This window comes from Hemicordylus capensis, chromosome 13 (genome assembly GCF_027244095.1).
Source record: "Hemicordylus capensis ecotype Gifberg chromosome 13, rHemCap1.1.pri, whole genome shotgun sequence".
NCBI lineage: Eukaryota > Metazoa > Chordata > Lepidosauria > Squamata > Cordylidae > Hemicordylus > Hemicordylus capensis.
Window position 1 is genome coordinate 6,332,908 of NC_069669.1, and position 22,091 is coordinate 6,354,998.

At 44.3% G+C, this 22,091-nt stretch overlaps 1 protein-coding gene across 5 annotated transcripts in view; it reads left to right on the plus strand.

Moving 5' to 3' along the window:
• Positions 1 to 22,091, plus strand: part of SNX29 (sorting nexin 29) — a 195,765-nt gene that overhangs the window by 29,217 nt on the left and 144,457 nt on the right. For all 5 annotated transcript variants that reach the window (XM_053275833.1, XM_053275828.1, XM_053275829.1 and 2 more), the window contains exons 10-14: positions 2,883 to 2,964; positions 5,033 to 5,115; positions 11,587 to 11,650; positions 12,260 to 12,388; positions 15,487 to 15,569. In XM_053275833.1, coding sequence (XP_053131808.1) covers positions 2,883 to 2,964; positions 5,033 to 5,115; positions 11,587 to 11,650; positions 12,260 to 12,388; positions 15,487 to 15,569 — 441 coding nt within the window. The remainder of the gene's footprint in view (positions 1 to 2,882; positions 2,965 to 5,032; positions 5,116 to 11,586; positions 11,651 to 12,259; positions 12,389 to 15,486; positions 15,570 to 22,091) is intronic.

Sequence of the window (22,091 nt, forward strand, 5' to 3'; positions counted from 1 at the left end):
AGCAACAATGTGAATGACAGAGGCTTCTCTGTGCTTCTTTAAGAAGTCCGCCTCCTCTTTCCTAAATCCTGACATTTTGGGGGCATTGTATAGCTGCATCGCACTGCTGAAGCATATTGATCAATGTGCCCGTAACATTAAAGGTATGGAAATGTGTATCATGGGTTATGTATTCCTGGTTCCAACTAGAGAGATGATTCAACAAAAGTTCGATTCAGTGCTGTTTATGTTTAATACAGAGAGTCCAAATTTCCTGTATGGAAATGTGTAATGTGAACATAGGAAGCCACCTTCTACCAAGTCAGCCCCTTGGTCCATCTAGCTCAGTATTGTCTACCCAGACTGGCAGCGGCTTCTCCAACGTTTTTAGGCAGGAGTCTCTCCCAGCTGTATCAGGAGATGACAGGTTTACTGGGACCTTCTGCATGCAAAGCAGGTGCTCTTCCACTGAGCCATGGCCCCATCCCCTAAGAGGAATATCTTACAGCAGACAGTGCTGATGTGTAGTTGCCTCTCCAAATGAAAACCAAGGTGAATCCTGCTTAGCAAAGAGGACAATCTATCTATATATTTCTCTAAGGTGTACCTGTCGCTAATCCCATGTGTGGCAGCTCTTGCGAGAGTTCGTGAGCGAGCTGCTGGCAGGAGGAGAGGAAAGTGGCGCCGCCAGACAGGCGTGCGTGTGGGCGGGGGAAGAAGAAAACAGCAGGAGCGGGTGGAGAAAATGACAGTGGGGGCGGGCAGGCAGGTGAGGGGGAAGAAAGTTATGGCAGTGGGAGAAGGCGGGGGAGAACTAGAGGCGCAGATGCTCTGTGCCCAGCCCATCTAGTTCATACTTGTTATTGGAAGATGGGCTCTGCACCCTTGACTGTTGTGGCTGGAGATGATGGGAGTTACAGTCGGTGTTCCCTTTAACAGGGATTCCCAGATGTTGTTGGCTACAACTCCCAGAATCCCCAGCTGCAATGGCTTTTTCTTGGGAATTCTGGGAGTTGTAGCCAACAACATCTGGGAATCCCTGTTAGAGGGAACACTTGTTGCAGCTCAGCAACATCTGGGGACCCAAGAATGGGGACCCCTATTTTAGGCCATCCGAAGCAGATGTGGGGCAAGTTGTGACCTTGAAGGGATGAGGTTGGGTAGGCTTACAGCTGAAAGAAAAGATCACATTTCCGGCCCTGAAAAAGCACGACTGCTTTCTCAGAAAAGTCTGGATGAGCCTTCTGGTAGGTTTAGGGAGGAGAGCTGGCCTTGTAGTAGCAAGTATGAATGGTCCCTTTTGCTAATCAGAGTCTGTCCTGGTTTACAGTGAATGGGAGAGTGTGTGGCCCCATCCCTAGCATAGCATTCCTCCAGTGGCTGTGGGTGGTGTCCGTCTTATGTTTCTTTTTTAGATTGCGAGCCCTTTGGGGACGGGGAGCCATTTTATTTATTTATTTATTTATTTATTTATGTCTGTGTAAACCGCTTTGGGAACTTCTGTTGAAAAGCAGTATATAAATATTCATTGTATGTGGGAGCACTGTAAGACGTTCCCCTTAGGGGATGGGGCCGCTCTGGGAAGAGGATCTGCCTGCTTGCATGCAGAAGGGTCCAAGTTCCCTCCCTGGCATCTTCAAGATAGGACTGAGAGAGATTCCTGCATGCAACCTTGGAGAGCTGCTGCCAGTCAGTGTAGACAATACTGAGCTAAATGGACCATGGGTCTGACTCAGTAGAAGGCAGCTTCCTAAGCATATCTGGGGTTCGGGCTGTAGCTTAGTGGTAGAACATCTGCCTTGCATATAGAAGGTCCCAGGTTCATTTCCTGGCAACATCTCCAGGTAGGGCTGGGAAAGACTCCTGCCTGCAACCTCAGAGCTACTGCCTCTCAGTGTAGACCAGGGATTCTCAACGTTGGGTCCCCAGATGTTATTGGGCTTCAACTCCCATAATTCCAAGCCCCAGTGGCCTTTGGTTGGGGATTTTGGGCATTGAAGTCCAATAACATCTGGGGACACAACGTTGAGAATCCCTGGTGTAGACAATACTGAGCTAGATGGACCAATGGTTTGACTTGGTATGCAGCAGCTTTCTATGTAACCTCACTTTCAATGGAAAACCCACTTAAGCCTCCAGATCAGATAATTAATATTTAGACTGTGAGCTTCTTTGGGACATGGGACCCTTTTCTATTTTCTTTTGCTATTCAATTTACTTTGAGAACTTTTTTTGAGAAGCACTATAGAAGTCTTTTTTGTGTGATGTTGATTTCATTTCATTGCCCTACACCACTGTGCTTCAGTAGATGAGGTTTAACTTCATTGTGGGAGATTGGGGTTGAAATGCTGTTGAAAGCACATAATACATTTGAGTGACCCTGGTCAAGTTACTCTCTGCAAAACGTCAGTAAAAGTTGCCTCGCACAGTTGGTACAAGACAAACCTGATAAAAATGATGAAGCACTTTGACATTGGGAGTGATTGTAGAACTGAATAATTGCCTACATTTCCATAATCTCTCCTGGTTCCAGAATTTTTCTTTTTGTTTGCAGACTATAAAAACATCTAAAAACTGTACTTATTCACAAAGTGTGACTTTCGATGTCTGAATCTTAGCACGAAGGTTGTCAGTCTGAGATGAAGATGTTGAATAATCAGTGGATTTCAACCTCCAGACTGACTAGCTCCCTTGATTACACTATTTAATTTAGTGTATCATTTCTCTCCACTTCAAAATTAGATATGATTATCATCCCGAAGGGGTTTTCTTGCACAGCTGAATTAGAGGAAGGAAAGTTAACAGAATTGCATACAAAATGGAATGTGGAACAGATCCTGAAAAAGACCAACATGATCCAGAACTTTGTTTCATCTGATACATTTATCTATGTGTCGTTTTAGTTAACCTGGAGAATGGTGATGGGCACGAAAGTGCTGATTTTGTGGAAGAATTGGCTCCGGAAAATGCCGATCCGCACTACAGGTATTATAACTAATTAGAATGACTAATCTTGAAACTAAGCCAGTTAACTTCAGTGTCTTTCTGCCTGATTCTGTTCACACTTAAGGGCAAACCATGGTTTGACTTTGCATACTTGTATGCTCCTTCTTTGCATGCTTCAGTTCTCTTCCTCTTTTGCACAAACCAGAACTGGAAACTAGGGCTGTGCTGGGACAAAATGATCAGACCCTATTCTGATACGATGTAAGTGATTATCGAATCGTGCAACTGATAATTGTACTAACCAGGATTGAATTGTTTGATGTATTGGTATTGGGTTGATGTGTTGGCCTACAGGATGTAATGGGGATTCATCGGACTATTTATAAAAATATTATTGTTGAATCATGCAACCGATAATTGTACCAACCTGGATCAAATGGTCTATCAGTATCGGGTCGATGCGGTGGCCTTTAGGATGTAATGGGAAATCACTGAAGTGTCTATAAAAATATTATTGTAAGTCGGAATGTGATGTTCAGGTGTGGTAGAGCCAATGGTGGATCCTTCTTTAGGGCTTGATACCCCACCCCCATTTCTTGCAGAAGTCTGCTGTGCTTTGAGCAGCAGCAAACCTGAAGAGGCACTGATTTCAAGCAGTGATGTCGATCATGTAACTGCTCTCCTGCTGCCCTACAGTTTTGCATACATGGCACACCGCCAGATTCAGCGACAAGCAGCATAGAGAAGCAGCATGAAAACTTGATCCACTTGTTGGATAGAGTTCAGTGCAGCCCAATGCGACACAGAAAGCATCATATCAAACAGTGCCACTATTAATAATGTTAGATCATAATTGATATACTGAAAATATTGCCAATAGGGCTTGTATCAAATCAGATCCAATGATTCTTCCGTGGCTATGCACCGCCATATTGCATCACTAAAAAATGAGTCCCTAAGGACTCATTTTTTCCAGCCAAGTTTTTAAATTTGTCTATGGTTTTAAATTGTGTTAAAGTTTCCATTTTAACTGGTTCTATGTTGAAAACTGCCTAGAGATGGAAGTTTGGGGCGGCCTACACATTTGAGAAATAAATATTGGAAACGACATTCAAACTATGGTTTACTGTTTGTTGCTGGTAAACTATGGTTTGCACAAACAGGGAAATGAGGAAGGAGCTGTCTCTGCAGACAAATGATGCAACAGTGGACAGTGCTAGGCGAAGGTTCTGAACAACCCTCTTGGGTTGCGATGCTGTATGTGAGTGTGGCACCCCCACTTTTTATAATACCTGAGCATGGATAAAGTCCTAATGTTAAGTGGCGATTCTCTTATTTTTGGCAATGGCTGCCAGTTTGGATGGCTTTAGGCAGGGCTTAGACCAGAGCTGCTCAGCTTTGGCCCTCCAGCTGTGTTTGAACTACAACTCCCAGAATCCCCAGCCTCAGTGGCCCATCGCCAGGGATTATGGGAACTGTAGGCCGACATCTGCAGGAAGGCCGAAGTTGAGCAGTCCCGGCTTAGACAAATCAATGTCGCCCAGGTCCATCAGTGGCTACTAATCCTGTTTGGCTGTAGGCTACCTCCAGGCTCAGAGGGAGGATGCCTCCAAATACCAGTTGCAGAGGAGCAGCCATGGGCTGACTTCATCTCCCGGTGGTGTGGTTCTTCAAGGCATCCGCTGGGCCACCATGTGATACAGAATGCTGGACTGGGTGGGCCTTGGGTCCATCCACTAAGGCTGCTCTTACGTCCTTATGCTCTGTTTAGCAGCGGGGAGAGCAACTCCCCCTATTAAACACCAGCAAAGCACTCCTCCAGTGGGGCTTGCGGATGTCTACTGTCTATTTTCTCTTAGACCTTAAGCCCTTTTAGGATGGGTGACCTTCCTTTTCTGCCTCTCTGCCTGCCTAAATAGCTTTGAACACATTTGTTGGAAAACAGTATATAAACACTCGTAACAGTCATCACTAAAAGCCTTATGAAACCGAAGGGTCTTGCCATCTAAAATTGGCAAGCATGGCGCGTCTGGCATCCCTCTTAGGAGAGTGTTCCAAGGACCCAATATCTGTCAATGACATTCTTCTTCTTTTTTTAAAATGACAGGATAGAAGCTAGTCCCCCTGCCCAAGAGAACACTTTAAATGATCTCCTGCCGTCTGCTACTATGCCAGAATCCATGACAGTTGGTAAGTATCTGCTGAACCAGATTTGGGAGATTGATTTTTTTTTTTAAAAAAAGATATATTTTCCAGTTCGATCCATGCAAATAATTGCCCGGGACAAGTCCTAGCTCTTTGTGCAACCTTGGCAAGGCTTGCTATCAATTTCTGACTCAAATTTCAGGAGTTCGGCCTGTATGTAGTCCAACAGCCGGGTTGCACTGCAGCAGTAGAAGCAAACTATGTAACATAAGAGCCTTCTTAGATCAGACTGAATGTCCATTATTTCAGCATTGGGCCGTTCAGACGTTACGTGGAACTTTGATTGAAGCTGACCTCAGCCTCCAGAGTGTGTGCTCCTCTCTCTCATCCTTGCATGAGCATCTATTTCCTGGGTGGGGCTTTGAACTCGGATCTCCCCAGTCCTCATCCAACACTCTAACCGCACACCACCACACTGGCACTCTTCTCTTGGTGGACTCTTGGTGGACTCTTCTCTGTTGTATTCTGTGGACAGCTGCTAAATACTTTCAAAACGTGTTCAAGCATCTGACTTAAATCTTCCTTTCATGGATAATATTACTTAAGTCACAGTCAATACTCTGGCTCAGCTCCTTATATATGTATTTTTAACATTCTTTCAGTGTTTAGTTTTTGTTAAGTTCTTGGAGTTGTAAATTTCATCTTAATAGTAATGTGCCATGAGCTTTTGAAATAGGACATAATTTAACTATTAAAATTTCCTTGTATATATATTCCATATCTCCCACTAGGCAGCTTTCAAATATTTTTCAAATTTAGCAAAATATTTCTATGTGCTGAAGTAGAGATGTGCACGAAATACGATTCGAGCTCCAAATTGTGGCACGTTCTCCGCACTTTTAACAGGGAGGAGAGCAGATCCATACTTGCCACCACAGGAAGTTTGGCAGTGCTCCCTCCAGCTAAGATTGTGTGCTGGCTGGGCATCTCCCAGCTGCCCTTGAGTGACATCGGCACACACATGGCCTCCGCGCATGCGTGGCAGCCATTGTTGTGCCAGGTCAGCTGGGAGATGCCCCACCGGTGCGCAATCTTAGCTGTGGGGAGCTCAGCCAAACTTCCTGTTGAGGCGAGTGGAGGAGAAGCACGTATGGACCTTCTCTCCTCCCTGTTAAAGGTGCGGGGAGTGTGCTGCGATTTGGAGCTCGAATTGTGTGTCATGCTCATCCCTACGCTGAAGTTGAGTGTATGACTTAGAAGAAAGCTATAATAGCTGGAGCTTGCTTTTTAAGCATTTCTTTTTAAAAATGAAACCTGCATGGAGATCACCAGTTGTGAAAGTAAAAAATCCCTTCTAATGTCTTTATAATAGTAATTAAACAATAAAAAGTGGACTTTTAAACAGGACAGGTGTGCGGTGTTAAAATCTTGTTAGCCAATAGGGGGCGCAATTGCTTTGCATTCACATACTGTGTTCTGCTGGTCAGTTATTGTTGCTTTAAACTTTTTATACTAGATCAAGTTATGTATATCAGCAGGTGATTGTTTACTTGATTTGCAGGTATGCTGGAAGTAGATTTAAACATAAACATTATCGATGCTAAATAAATTAATGACAATGGTTTGCTTTTGAGAAGAGAACATTGCTTGAAGCTGGTATGGGAACAGCTTGCTATATATTGTTCTGGGAACTATACAATATATAATGAACGGAACAATGCGGAACAGAAAAATCAGAGCTAATTCAGCCTAGTAACTGGGCACAGAATCGGAATCAGATCCTTATTACAGTCATTGACCAGTACATCACAATTAAACCCATCACCATCCATCCAATTATCTATCTATTTCACTCTAAAACATTATCAGTCTGATAAGTCAGTCTTCTACAGCAAAATAAACCAAATAGCATAAGCAACTTGCTTTACTTTTACAGTCTCCATCTGCTAGAACAGGGAAAACCTTAACAATTTCTTGACTAACTTTATGTGCAATAGTGCAAAATGTGGCAGTACTTGAGGTTACATGTACACTTTTTCCAGAGAGAAGATAAGAATTGTAAAAGCTCTCTAACGTACCCGATATGCGAGACAGAAAGAGGACTGTCGATTTACCTTGTATATTGCAATAAAACACACAAGTAAGATATGCCCCATAGTTTCTACTTCACCCATTGGGTACTTACTTGGTGCCTGTAGTGAGGACAGGTTCAGACATCACATGGATCTAAGGTTTGTTTAACAAACCTGTACTGCTGCCACTGAAAATCACCAAATCTTGGTTTGTTTTGCTGTGTCGTGGTTGTTTCGGGTCCTGCCTCTTCTCATTTCCTGTGATCTAAGGCAGCGTCCTATGTATCGGGGATGGGACCATAGCTCAGTGGTAGAGCATCTGCTTTGCATGCAGAAGGGCCCAGGTACAATCCTGGTGGCATCTCCTGATTGATTGATTGATTGATTGATTGATTGATTAAGTGCCTTTAAGTCAGTGTTGACTCTTAGTGACCGCATAGATAGATTCTGTCTCCAGATAGGACTAGGAAAAACCTCTGCCTGAAACCTTGGCGAAGCTGCCGCCAGTCAGTGTAAATCATGGCTGCATAACTTCAGCCCTCCTACAGATGTTGGACTAAAATTCCCATCTTCCCTAACTATTGGCCATTGTGGCTGGGATGATGGGAGTTGTAGTCAAAAAATAGCTGGAGGGCTGAAGTTGTGGTGTTGTGGTGTAGACAGTACCTACACTAGATGGACCCAAGGGTCAGACACAGCAGCAGGGAATTGCTGTCTGAAACTTTGGAGAAGCTGCTGCCAGTCAACATACAGTACTGAGCTGGATGGACCAATGGTCTGACTCGGTATGAGGCAGCTTCCTGTTTTCCTGAATTATTTTTAATTAAGATTAAATTAATTAAATTAAATAAGACGGTTAAGATTATTTTCTTCCAGAGATGCTTTGGGAGAAATTGGAGGTGGTTGACTCCATGCTTCTTCCTTGTATATTTCGTGATGGAGGTCTATAAAATTATGGATGGTGTGGAGGGAGAGAGGTTTTTCTCCCTTTCTCACAACACTAGAACCAGGGGTCTTCCTGTGAAACTAGCCAGGAAATTTAGGACAAATGGAAGCCGTCTTTCACACAGCGTATAATTAGTCTGTGGAATTCTCTGCCACAAGATGTGATGATGGCCACCACCTTGAATGGCTTTAAAAAGGACTTAGAAAAATTCATGGAGGACGGGCCTATCAATGGCTACCAATCTTGGCAGGAGGCTCTGAATTCCAGCAGGAGAGAGGGCATGCCCTCAACTCTTGCCTATGGGCTTCTCAGAGGCATCTGGTGGGCCACTGTCTGAAACAGGATGCTGGACGAGATAGGCCTTGGGCCTGATCCAGCAGGGCTGTTCTTATGTTCATTTTTATTTGCTTGTTTGGTTGTCTGTGTGTCCTTGATTCCAACCCCTTGGGTGTGTCACCTTTCTGAGGCTGGGCTTGCCATTTATAAGCCTTAGTGCCAAACCAAGTATCCTTTAGAGCTTGTTTTCAAATCAGATATTTCCGTCACACTGGCACCTACTTGTAGATCTTAAAAGTGTTAATGGAATTCTGTAGGGAGAGAGGTGAACAACATGATTAAAAAATAAAATTATATATATAAAAAAATCTTTTAATGGATGGCTTTCTGCCCTTCTATTATTAGGGGAATAGCTTCTGCACATTGTGGCTTCTGGCTGGTTGCATAGCAACCCTATTAACATGTGGCAGGTGTGAAGAATGAAGGATAATGTGATAAAAGCCACAGGGCCCTCAGCAACAGGTAGTTTTCAGCAGTTTTTGTTCTTTAAAGATGGCAGTTACAACATGTGTGGGCTGAAAAAAGAACTTTGTTCTTGTTTTCCTTGCTGGTCCTGGGAGAGTGAGCAAGAATTGTCCCCTTGCTAAGCAGGGCCTGCCCTGGTTTTCACTTGGATAAGGAGACTGCCTGTGAGCCCCGTAATGTTCTGTTGATTTATTTATCATCAAATTTATATACCGCCTTTCATTAAAGCAACCCTAAGGTGGCTTGCAAAACATTTAAAACAATATAAGACTCTACCGGTTACTCAATGAAAATATAAAAATTGGAAAATTAAAATGCAAGTCTATTTCAAAGTAGTTTAAAAAACAAAACAAAACACCATATACAATCGGACCATGAAAAACAGAGCAGCAACAACAAAGACAACACTCCAATAAAAGCCTGGGTAAAAAGCCAAGGCTTCATTTGCTTTGTAAGAGCTGTGATGCAGACTGAGGAGCAGATGACCTCCAGGAAAGCATCCCAAGGAGATTCGTTGAAGGGGGATGGAGCCATAACTTAGTGGGAGAGCGTCTGCTTAGCATGCAGAAGGTCCCAGGTTCAATCTCGGGCAGCATCTCCAGGTAGGGCTGGGAGAGGCTCTTGGTGCAGAGCAGGGATTCTCAACCTTGGGTCCCCAGATGCTCTTGGACTTCAATTCCCATAATTGCCAGCCCCAATGGCCTTTGGCTGGGGATTATGGGAGCTGAAGTCCATCACCATCTGGGGACCCAAGGTTGAGAACCCCTGGTCTACACTGACTGGCATTGGCTCTCCAAGGTTTCAGGCAGGAGTCTCTCCCAGGCTTACCCTGGCTGCCAGTGAGTGAACCTGGGACCCTCTGCATGCAAAGCAGATGCTCTGCCACTGAACTACTGCCCCATCCTCTAAGAGGAATAGCTTACAGAGCTCACATGTAGTCACCCATCCAAATACAAATCAGGGTAGACCCTGCTTGGCAAAGAGAACAATTCATGCTCACTATCACAGGACCTGCTCTCCTCCCCAAAGAGAAGATTTCCTTATCTCCCTGAAAAACCAGGCACCAGAGGAGAGCTGCTCTTGTGATAGCAAGCCTGAATTGTCCCCTTCCATTAACTCCACCCTCCTAGTTGTCTGTCAGCTGCCATCTGAGTTCACAAACATTGTGCTCCATTGAATTACACTGGGACAGTTTGGGGTTTTTTTGTTCTTTCTTTTCTTTTCTTTTTTGCCTTGGGAGGCTTTTCCCCTTTAGATTTTTGTGAAATTGACTACCTGTGGGTTACTTTGAGTCTGCTGATGTCTTCATTTCACCGGCAGGTCCTCTGGTGATGTCTCCATAAGGATAACATTTCGATCTCTTTTGGAAAGAGATATTTACATTAATAAATTAGTATTTTCTTCTAAGAAGAGAAATAAAAAATGCTGTTTCCGGCATTGAGAGTTGCACTCTGCTCCAAAACTGTCTGTGAATAGGTTCTGGATGAGAGTATCTCTACATAGATACTGACAGGTGATTTCGCTTTTACAGCTTATCCTCAAGAGATGCTTGTGAACTCTCCTTAACTAATCCTTGACTAGCCAGTGGAAGTGTTCTAAATTAACAACTTTCCCCAGAGAGATGTTGAGGCACATCAAAGATGTCTATTCCTGAGCTCACGATCTTCTGTTTGTATTCCACGTTCTCGGCTAAACTTGTCAAACACAACTAGTAAAATGTTATTTGATAGGGATGTGTTCAGACAGTCCATTTTCTCCAGTGATCTGGCTGCTTACTGGGAATTATAACAAAGCTTGACATCAGCAAGTAGAGATAATTCATACTCGTAGTTCCCAGATGCACATTCGGAGACTTGGATCTGTATTGAGAGTGGTTGTGGTTCAGAGGGACGTAGGAAGCTGCCATATACTGAGTCAGACCATTGGTCCTTCGAGCTCAGTATTGTCTACACAGACTGGCAGCGGCTTCTCCAAGGTTGCAGGCAGGAATCTCTCTCAGCCCTATCTTGGAGATGCTGCCAGGGAGGGAACTTGGAACCTTCCTCAATCAAGCACAGAGATGCTCTTCTCAGAGTAGCTCCACTCCCTAAAGGGAATGCCATACAATGCTCAAACACATGTAGTCTCCCATTCATATGCAACCAGGGCAGATCCTGCTTAGCAAAGAGAACAAATCAAGCTTGCTACCTCAAGACCAGCTCTCCTCATCTGGTCATCAGCACTCTGGGAAGAGCAGAAGGTTCCAAGTTCCCTCCCTGGCTTCTCCAAGATAGGGCTGAGAGAGATTCCTGCCTGGAACCTTGGAGAAGCCGCTGCCAGTCTGTGTAGACAGTACTGAGCGAGATGGACCAATGGCCTGACTCGGTATATGCCAGATTCCTATGTTCCTATGAAGCCCAGCTGAGGGTAAGGGTATGTTGAGCTTCAGTATCTAGCCAGGCAATCAGGAGGAGAGGAGAGAGCCTTCACCCTCTTCCTTCCTCTTGTACAGTGGACACTTTGCTGGGCATACGTTGGCTTCAAGCCGGTGATCCTCAGATGTGGAACAAATGGTGTGGCTCTCACATGCGGGCTCTGAGTATCCCTTGGGAGCTCTTCAGATACCCCTGGAGGTATTGGTACCCCCATGTTGGGTGCCGAGTCTAAAAGAATTGTAGACCTTTGTAGTCCATATTTTCTTCTTCTCCTCCTCCTTAGTTGAACTTCGGCAAGCCATTGTGGCCATGATGAACCGGAAGCATGAACTGGAAGAGCAGAGCCGGTAAGAGGGATAAGGTCATTTCACCAACAGCTTCATGTTAGGATGGATTCCAAAGAAGCTAAATCTGCATCATTTTCTTTAATTTTGGGATAACCATGTCAGTGATGCAGAGTCTGTGAAACCTCATGATCTTCCCAGGGCTGCTCAACTTTGGCCCTCTTGTAGTTGTTGGCCTACAACTCCCATAATCGCTTGCTATTGGCTGCTGTGGCTAGAGATTGGAGTCAACACCGACTCGAGGGCACAACTTTACCTTTAGTCCAAGAACAGCTGGGGGGCCTAAGTTGAGCAGGCCTGCCCTAAACTGATTTGGAGCTGATTTCATGGGGCTTGCAAGCTTATGTGGTCAGATATGCGTCTGTGATGAGAATGGTTTGATTGCACCTCTGCAGAGGTGTTTCCCCAGACATGTGGTTATATCTGTGCTGATGGGGCAGTGATAGGGGCTCTACCTTCACCCCTTGAAGTGTGTTGCTGGGTGTTGAGAACAGGCTGTGAAAGAGCTTCTGCTCACCAGGAAAAGGGTGTGTGTGGGGGGAAGCAAGAAACCTTCCTGAATGATATGATTTCCTGCTTCAATGCCCATATTGCCAAACTCCCTTTCCTCAGGTCTCTGAGGAACCTCCTTGATGGAGAGATGGAACATTCTGCAGGGCTACGTCAAGAAATGGACAACCTGAAAAAGAAAGTTTCAGAACAGGAGGAGCGCTACACTGTGAAGATCCAGGCCTTGGCAAGGTAGGAAAGGAAGTGATGTGGATTTCCTGTTCCTGTTTGCTGCTGTGAAAGCCTGGCCATTGCCCTTCCTTGGGCTGATTGGCCACCAAAGACCTTTGGACTCATTTGGGGGACAGCTTGGCTACCAACCTGTGGCTGGGAAGTGACTATCAGCTGTCCTCTGTTTAAATTACCAACCTCACAGTGATGTTGTGAGATGGGAATTGGACCCTGTAACGTCCTTGCCTTCAGGCGGCAGCTTCCCCAGAAACTACTTCTTTATACACTGCTTTTAAGCATAAGTTCTCAAAATGGTTTACATAGAAAAAGAAAAAAATAAGATGGTCCCCTGTCCCCAAAGGGCTGCAAGAAGAGAATCAGAAGTGAACAGAAGCCACCAAAGAGGCCAAACCAACAAGTAAATAATAATAATAATAGGAATGTATTATAATTCTCAAAGGCATTTACAAAAACCATCAAAATATACAATGAATTCTAAAACAAATATGAGCTCAGTTCAAATATTTCTTTAAAAATCACGATCCAATCCATGGGAATAAATGTCCCAAATCTCAAAATGGAGAGGATGAGACCAGTCCCAAGAGTGCTATGGAAGTTCTCGGAGATTCAAATCAAGCAAATGTCAGTGCTCAAGAAGGAGATAATCAAGGAATCAAATGAAGCCAGACCCATTTCCACCCAAAGAGGGTCATCTCCAGTGGCACCAATGAGCATGATATTTATCTCCTTGCAATGAGGTGTATAAATATGGATATCTTTTTAAAAGTTCAAAGGACAAGATTAAATCAACAGAAAAAAACCACCTTTCTTATTCTCATGAGTACATGACAATCTTCCGCCAGCACTTGCTAGCTGGGTTCATTTTGGAGAATGAGATGATTAGCTAAGAAAATAATAATGAAAAAATAAGCTTCTCTGTCAAGGCAATTCATAAAGACTGCTTTGAAGAAGCCTTTAAGTACCTAAAGGTAATATTAAGATACACAGATGAATTGGGATGATCTTCATGGTGGCATCTGAAAGTCAAGTCTTTTATCCTTTTATAATGTAACTTGGGAAGTGGAGATAATGAAGAGGACTTTGAAGGCTGCTGTTCCCAGAAGTAGTAGCTCTCTAGCTAGTTTTAACTTCAGCTTATTAGGTATGTCCCTGCTCAAGTCAGGCTGTAAAATTGTTTGATTTCTTCAGGGAAACTGAGTGTAAATATTGTCCAGCCTTTTGGGGAGCTGATGCCTTCTTTGAGTTCTACAAATGTGGAAGTTGCCATCTGTGTATCCGTAGGGTGCTGGTGGTGTGGGGTCACCTTGTGCCTGGTTCACTGATGTCTCCGATTTTGATTTCTTTTTCTGAACTCTCCATCCATCACCTGGTGGGGTTCCAGGGTCCAGGATCGTATCAATAGAACAGGGCTTAACAAATCCCAGGCGCCTGGGAGCCCTGGAGCATTAGAAATTTAACTGTGGTGCCTAAATTAGGATATTTAGAGGTAGTCAATAAATAAAATGCTTATTTGTCTCAGGCAGTCCTGTTTCTGCTCTGTTACTTGTTAAGGGGATAAGAAGAAGCACTCTTACCAGGCCTACTGAACTTTGTCTCCCTAGCTGTTTTTGGACTACAACTCCCATAATCCCTAGTCACAATGGCCAATAGCCAGGGATTATGGGAGTTGTAGGCCAACATCTGGAGAAGCGCCGAAGATGAGCAGCCCTGACACTTACTCTTATCTCCCTGCCCATGTTATCCATTGTTAAGTCTGGTAATTTTGTAAAACGTCCTTTGTTTGGCTTCTAAAGTTTTGGGCTGTCTCCTAGCTACGGTTCTTCATTCCATGAGCAGTGAGGTGGCCAGACTTGCAGATTACACTAAAATATTTAGGTTAGTGACATCCAAAGCAGATTGTGAATATATTTAAAAGGATCACTCCAAACTGGGTGAGTGGACAACAGAATGTCAAATGCGGTTCAGTTGAAGTAAGTCTAAAGTGATGCACATTGAGGCAAAAAACCCCAACTTCACCTATTCACTGATGGGGTCTGAGCTGTTGAGGACTGACAAGGAGAGGGATCTTGGAGTAGTGGTGGACAGTTCACTGAAGATGTCAGCTCAGTGTGCGGCAGTGGTGAAAAACACAAATTCCATGCTAGTGAGCAGTAGGAAAAGGATTGAAAATAAAATGAATATTGTAATGCCTTTATACGAATATATGGTGCAAAGGGGGAGGAGATCTGGTCTTGTGGAAGCAAACATGAATTGCCCCATTTGCTAAGTAGGGCCCACTCTGGTTTGCATTTTAATGGGAGACTACCTATGTGAGCACTGTGAGTTAGGGCATGGAGCCGCTCTGGGAAGAGCACCTGCCTGCTTGCATGCAGAAGGTTCCCAGTTCCCTCCCTGACAGCATCTCCAAGAGAGGGCTGAGAGAGACTCCTGCCTGCAACCTTGGAGAAGCTGCTGCCAGTCTGGGTAGACAATCCTGAGCTAGATGGACCAAGGGTCTGACTCAGTAGAAAGCAGCTTCCTGTGGCCACATTTGGAGTGCTGTGTACAGTTCTGGTCACTGTATCTCAAAAAGGAACTGGAAAGGGTTCAAAAGAATGCAATCAAAATGATGCTTCCCTCTCTTTCAGGCTCTGTACTTGTTTACAGATAGCTTCTTAGCTGCCCTGGCACTTGCACCCTTCTTAGCTGGACAGGCAATTATTTTGCAGTACCCAGTTACATGAAATCAGAATTTTATCCCAGTGAGGACCATCCAGATTAATGCTGCCCTCATGTTGTAATGTTGCCCATGTGCAACAATTCCTCCCAATGCCTCTGCTGCCCCTGATGTAAGTCCCTAAGGGTCCCCCAGCCCTCAGGGACACTTTTTTGGGGGTGGGTGGGTATTGGGGCAGCAGAAGAAAGGTGGAATCGGGGGAGAAATTGTTGCATGTATGGTGGTAGTCTGGATGCTGTTGAGTGATTATAGCTCCAGTGTATAAAGTACTAGATACCAGTGTTCGATTTTTTAATTTTATAATTTGTTTCAGAGCACATGTTTCCCTGCTCTGTTTTTGATGAAAAAGCAATATTATGTGTGGCTGTTCCTGTTCTTGCAGAGAAAACGAGGTGCTTAAGGTGCAGCTAAAGAAATATGTCGGAGCTGTCCAAATGCTGAAACGGGAAGGTCAGACTCTGGAAGGTGAGTGTAAAATGTGCACGGAAGACACACAGCGTGTTGTGTGGCATTATTGACGCAGCTCCTGTTTGCCAGGGCAAAATTTACTGCTAATGACTCATGGCCAAATACAATCCTGGAAAATAGATACTCCCCATTGGTTAGCGCGGAACATTTTTATCCAGTAATTTCAGATGACGAGAGAGGCTATTATCATTCTTGTATTTTCTCAATAAGCCTTGACAAAAGAGCAATTGATGGTTTGTGCTTGCCAGTCCTGTGTGTATTGTGCACAAGTGATAAGGCAGCCTTCTTTTTGTGTGTCTGTTATTTATATGACAATTGCCGTCGCTATTCCTTTAGATCCATACAGCCGCCAAAGTCTACCCTTCAATAAATCCCTCTTATGCTTGGAGAGGCACCTCTTTCAACAGCGAATGTGAGGAGTGATTTCTTTAAACCAAACTTCTGTTTGAGTGAGTGTGTTTCTTTTTCATGGATCTTTGTGGTCTCCCGGGAGAAAACAAGTATGGGCCTGCAGCAAAATCTTGCAGTATATTGAGCCTGGTAAAGGTTTGAGGCATCTTTCGTCTTCAGAAGCCAAAGGTTGTGACCGTCTTGAGGGATCGTTCTTCAGGCTGATGCATTTCCTGCTCTTTTTGTTCAAGCCCTCCTTCCCTGCTCCTCGTCACGGAGTTCTATTAGCTCCACCCACCTGAGTTCTATTAGCTCCGCCCAATCTGTGGACATTCCACTCCATTGAGTTAGATTGGGGTAGTTTTTTGCCCACTTAGAGGAGTAGTTCAGGTTTTTGAAGTTCTTCAGAACCACCGTATCCGTGGATTACCCTGAGTCTGCTGGTACTCCTTTCTTGCTTGCAGGTGCTCTAGTTATGCATAATAAGGATAATATTTCCAGCTCCTCTGAAAATAGATATAAGATTGTGCATTCTTAGACAGCATTTAGTTGTGCATTCCTTTTTTGTGATTCTGAACTGCTCTGAGCAGCACTGTGCGGGAGGGGCAAGATATGAATATTTAAATTAAATAATTTGTCGAAAACACTGCCATGCAGTATCTCCTTGGAAGCCTGAGCTGTTGGAATGGCAATCAAATCGAAGCCCCATCTCAATCCCCACAGCCCTTTTTAAAGGGAGTGGCAAAATGCAAAGTGCTTTGTAATACAGGTTGTAGAGTAGGACCTCTTGAACACCATTCTTTTATTTGTTTGTTCACTTTGAATGTTGAAGAAGTCAACATGCATTTTCTACTGTCACCTCAGTCTTTATCATATTTCCTTGAACTTAAGCGCAGTTGCTTCTCGGCGGGAGATATCTAAGTGTCCTTCAGATTGCAGTCGATGGGTGGGCTCACACGTAGCACTGCCCTTCAGGTTTGGGGAACTGCCAGAGCCTCAGAAATGTGTGCGTGCCCTACTTCTGCCCTTGGGAAGGATATTCTGTGATTGGATGAGTCGTATGAACACCCACCTATTGGTGGATTTGAAGTGAGGGAAGGATGTCGGGTTCCGTATCACAAGTAGGGTTAGAATATGGCGAGCTTAGGTTTGTACCAGATGCTGAATCTTGGCGTATCTTTCCCGAGGCTGGAAATAGGGTGTGTGTGTGTTGCCAGGGAGGAGAACTGGTCTTATGGCAGCAAGAATGAATTGTCCCTTTTGCTAAGCAGGGTCCTCCCTGGTTGCATTTAATGGGAGATTACATGTGAGTACTATGAGATATATAGGGCTGCTCTGAGAAGAGCACCTGCATGCTTGCATGCAGAAGGTTCCAGGTTCCCTCCCTGGCAGCATCTCCAAGACAGGGCTGAGAGAAACTCCTGCCTGCAACCTTGGAGAAGCTGCTGCCAGTCTGTGTATACAATACTGAGCTAGGTGGACCAATCATCTGACTCAGTATAAGGCAGCTTCCTATGTTTCTATGGCACCTCCCCTGAATCTGAGATTTGTCACTCCATGTGAACCCTCCTTGTATAGGGTAAATATCTGACTGAATAGTTTTAGTAGGTTATTTCCCTTTTTCTTTGCAGAAGTGACTTGATTATCCTATACCTGGCTGACTTTTAGACTAGGTTCTTCATTAAAGAAATGTTTTCAAGCATATACATCTGGTTGTTTCCATTTAATGATTTGTATTAAAGATTATTCAGGGAGAGGATATTTTGAAGCTGCTTATAATCAGATAAATTATCCTTCATTAGATTCTGACAGTTTTGGTGACTAGTGTAATTATAAAGGGGGGTGGGAATCTTGGCTGGCTATATTTTGTGGTGTTACAATTATGTAAATGAAGGAGTGATAAGAATAGCAACTGAGTGGGATGGTCAGGTTTTATAGAAGAAAACGTGGGTGGTGAAGGAACGAGAGCAAAGTTGCTAAAAATGGACGGTTCTGCGCCATGCCTCCTGGCTGTCTTTCATCAGCTGTGGGTTAAATTTCCATCATGGATACTAAGAATAAACTTGAGCTGGATATGTTTTATAATTCATATTATTGAAAGGATATTTTGTACGATGCCGGCTTATGTAAGGAAATGGCTATATTATGACAAACCTCCTTGAGGTATGAATTAAGGGTTTAATCTGGGGTTGGGCATTCATTTGTTTGTTTGTTTGTTGAAATTTGATTTATATACCACCTTTCCTAAAGTGGCTCAGGGCAGTTTTGATTGATGCTGAAAAGTACTTGGGTGAGGATTCAAAGAACTGCACAGTAAATCCAAAGCTTTTGGGCTTGTTTTTCCTGAACCATATTCCCCATTCCCTTAATAGGAAGCAGCCTAATGCCGAGACAGACCATTGGTCCATCCATCCAGTATTGCCAGCACTGATTTGCAGCGACTTTCCCAAGGTTTGGGGCAGGAGTCTCTCCCAGCCCTACCTGGAGGTGCTGTCGGGGATTGAACCTGGGTTCTTCTGCATGCAAAGCAGATGCTCTGCCACTGATCTATGGCCCTGACCTCTTTCCGGCCCGGACACGGCAAGCCACTCTTGAAACTGGGGAGATATTCCAAAGCAAAGTCTGTGGTACTGTCACTTCCAAGTTAAGACAAAAAAATCCCACTAGGCATGCACTAGGCCAGGGATTTTCAAACAGGGTTACTTGAACCCCTGGCTGAGGGCACTTTGAAGCCTCGTGCAGGATACACAGAACCCTCCCGTCTCTTTAACTCACTTGGGTGCTACACCGTTGACTCAGGAGGGAGAGGAGTATCAGGCAGCACCTCCCTCCTCCTCTCCATGTGACTGGTTGGCTAGGTGCTCAGATTCAGCCTATCAGACCATTGGTCCATCCAGCTCAGTATTGTCTACACCAGGGGTAGGCAACCTTGCCTCTCCCACAGCTATTGAACTACAACTCCCATCATTCTCAGCCACAATGTCCCAAGGTTGCCTACCCCTGGTCTACAGTGGTATGTCTCGGTAGAAGGCAGCTTCCTCTGTTCCTATCTGGACATGAGTTAAAATAGACTTTATTACAGTCTTTGACCAGTACAGAAGCATGAAAACCACAAGTGTCACACCCATACAACAATATAGCAACAACATAACTTTATGAATGTACAGTGACATAGTAAATTACTCCACTACTTTAGTCATTAGATGCCATTGTATGTTCATTGATATTAATCAGAACTTGGCCACGTTGTAAGTAACATTGGCTTGATGGTCTGACAAGAGAAATGAAACAAGATGTGGCCACAAGATGTGGTGATGGCCAACAACCTGGATGGCTTTAAGAAGGGTTTGGATAACTTCATGGAGGAGAGGTCTATCAATGGCTACTAGTCGGAGGGCTGTGGGCCACCTCCAGCCTCAGAGGGAAGATGCCTCTCAATTCCAGTTGGAGGGGAGCGACAGCAGGAGGGAGGGCATGCCTTCATCTCTTGCCAGTGGGCTTCTCAGGGGCATCTGGTGGGCCACTGTGCAAAACAGGATGCTGGACTAGATGGACCTTGGGCCTGATCCAGCAGGGCTGTTCTTGTGTTCTTAAATATATACTTGATCTCCTCTGCCTGGTATGTCCTTCATCAAGGGTAAAATTTAATGTAAGCTGCCCTGAGCCTTTTGGAAGGGCGGTATAAATTTTTTAATAAAAAATAATAAAATTAACAACTCACAAAAGTCCCTATAAAAATAACAGTATAACCAAACATGACCCACATCCTCTATGGCCTGTACATCACATGGATAGTAGCGTTCAGAATAAGGAATCCCACCATATCTACCATATAAAACCATTGATGGCAATACGTCAAAGTGGGCCAGTGCAAATGCTCTACGATATTTAGGGGTAATGAAGGGTTGGCAGTGATCAGCCGGCTTGGTGCTAAAGGCAGGTCTCCATGAACGGGATGCTTCCCTCTTCCCCCTACAGTACCTCCCTCAGCCTTTTGGAACTTAGCTGCATTCAAGGACAAATGAAGTGAGCCCTCTTTGTGTTCCCTTATCTTGGCATTTTCTGTGTAATATAAGGCTAAGGGACATGCTCTGGTCAGGCCATGATTAGCTGCATAAAAACTGTTAAAAGTCCAACGAAATTGTAATTACAGAACACGGCAAATCACTCTGCCCTTAATTTGTGCTGATTTGCCAAATGATTGCAGAACTCTGTCCTGAAAGCTTTTTGCAAATGACAAGGAATGATGGTATAAAGCAAAATTGACCTCCTAATTACCTTTCCTTTTGTTGTTCAAAACTAGATCCTTTTAAAATGGGTCTCCCATACCCCTTTGTGTGTTTAATATAGCTGCTCTTCAGTTGGAGGTTAATACAGTGGCGACCTTTCTTTTAAGCAACAAAGGTATGGACAGATGGGGCAGTGGAAGTCTGCGCTTTGAAACCTGGAAGCTTTCCAGGATCTCTCATCTTGACATTCTGGCAAAAAGGCTGTATCCATCAGGGACGTTGCCACTCTGGCCTAGAGATTTTCATTTGCAGTCGTCGTCCTCCTCCATCATAATTAATACGTTAGTGATGAGTAATCTTCTTTATCCTCTTGCATTATCCAAAGAAAAGTCTTGTTAAACCGGCCTTAGAACACTGTGCATTTAGAATTTAATGTGAAGTTGCAGGGAATGGCTCAGAATAAATCAGATTACCAATATCTGGGTGTTTGGGCTAGAAGGGAAAATAATTTGCAACAAGCCTTGTTGCTGCAGAGAGAGGGAGGGGGAGAAATTGACCCGAGTAAGATCAAGGATACTGTTCACCCGCTGAGGCTGGCCAAGTAATCTGGTTTGATAAGATCTCCAACCTGAGTGCCATTTATGGATGAGGAGCGGAGCAAGAAATTCCTGGCCAGCTGCCTGATCTACAGAAGTCAACAAGGCTTTCTTGGTTTACTTCCATGACTATCCAGATGTAGCTCTGATGATAGAATCGTAGAGTTGGGGGTAGTCTTGTAAGGCATCTAGTCCAACCCCTTGCTCGATGCAGGAAATTCAGAGCTAGAGCATCCTCAACAGATGAAACATAGGAAGCTGCCTTGTACTGAGTCAGACCATTGGTCCATCTAGCTCAGTATTGTCCACCCAGACGGGCAGCGGCTCCTCCAAGGTTACGGGCAGGAGTGTGTCTCAGCCCTATCTTGGAGATGCTGCCAGGGAACCTTCTGCATACAAGTGTGTAGGTGCTCTTCCCAGAATGGCCCCATCCCTTATGGGAATATCCTACACAGCTCACATGTAGCCTCCCATTCAAATGCAAACCAGGGTGGACCCTGTTTAGCAAAGGGGGCAATCATGCTTGCTGCCACAAGACCCGCTCTTCTCCCTTAGAAGTGTTTCTTACTGCTAGCTCCACCAGTTAATTGGTGTCATAATTGAATTTGAGGAGTTTTTTTAAAAAAATTGTTTGATTAATCACACTAATTTCTGTGACTTGCAAACCTTGGTCAAGTGAGGAAATACAAAATTCTCTGTAAAATGGTTACCACCCAACGGTGGGGATGGGACTCTACATATATATTCAATAAAGCATATACCAAACAAACACATTTCCTTCTTTCAGAGTTTAAGGACAAATAACGCAGTGTTCTTAAAATCCAAATAGCATGAATTCTTGTGCGGTTTCCATGCTGGAAGGGGGAGATTTGTTTATGTATTTAGTATAAAACTTGTAGGTTGTGTGTGTTTGCTGGATAGCCTTTTTTAAAAAACCCAACCAAACATCGGCATAGGCCTGTGCAATAATGAGACACAATGGTTATCAGAACATCCACTGAGCTGTGTGTCCTTTTTGCTGCCAGTCACGTTATCAGTTGTGCACCAGATTGCCTGGGGAGATTTTGATTCCCTTCCTCTTAGGACTTGTCCAGCTGTTGGGTCTGCACAACTGAACTGTGTGAGTTGGCTGGCGGATGTATGCATCTCATCCCCGTCTTCCTTATGGGGCAAACGATTCTTTGGCAGCTTTTGACCAGCATCTTAGTGATTTCTTTCTGTTTCTCCTCTCCATGTAGCACAGCTGACTTGAACTCCATTGCAAATAAAAGCCCTGATTTTACCTCCCTGCTTCCTTTGGAAAT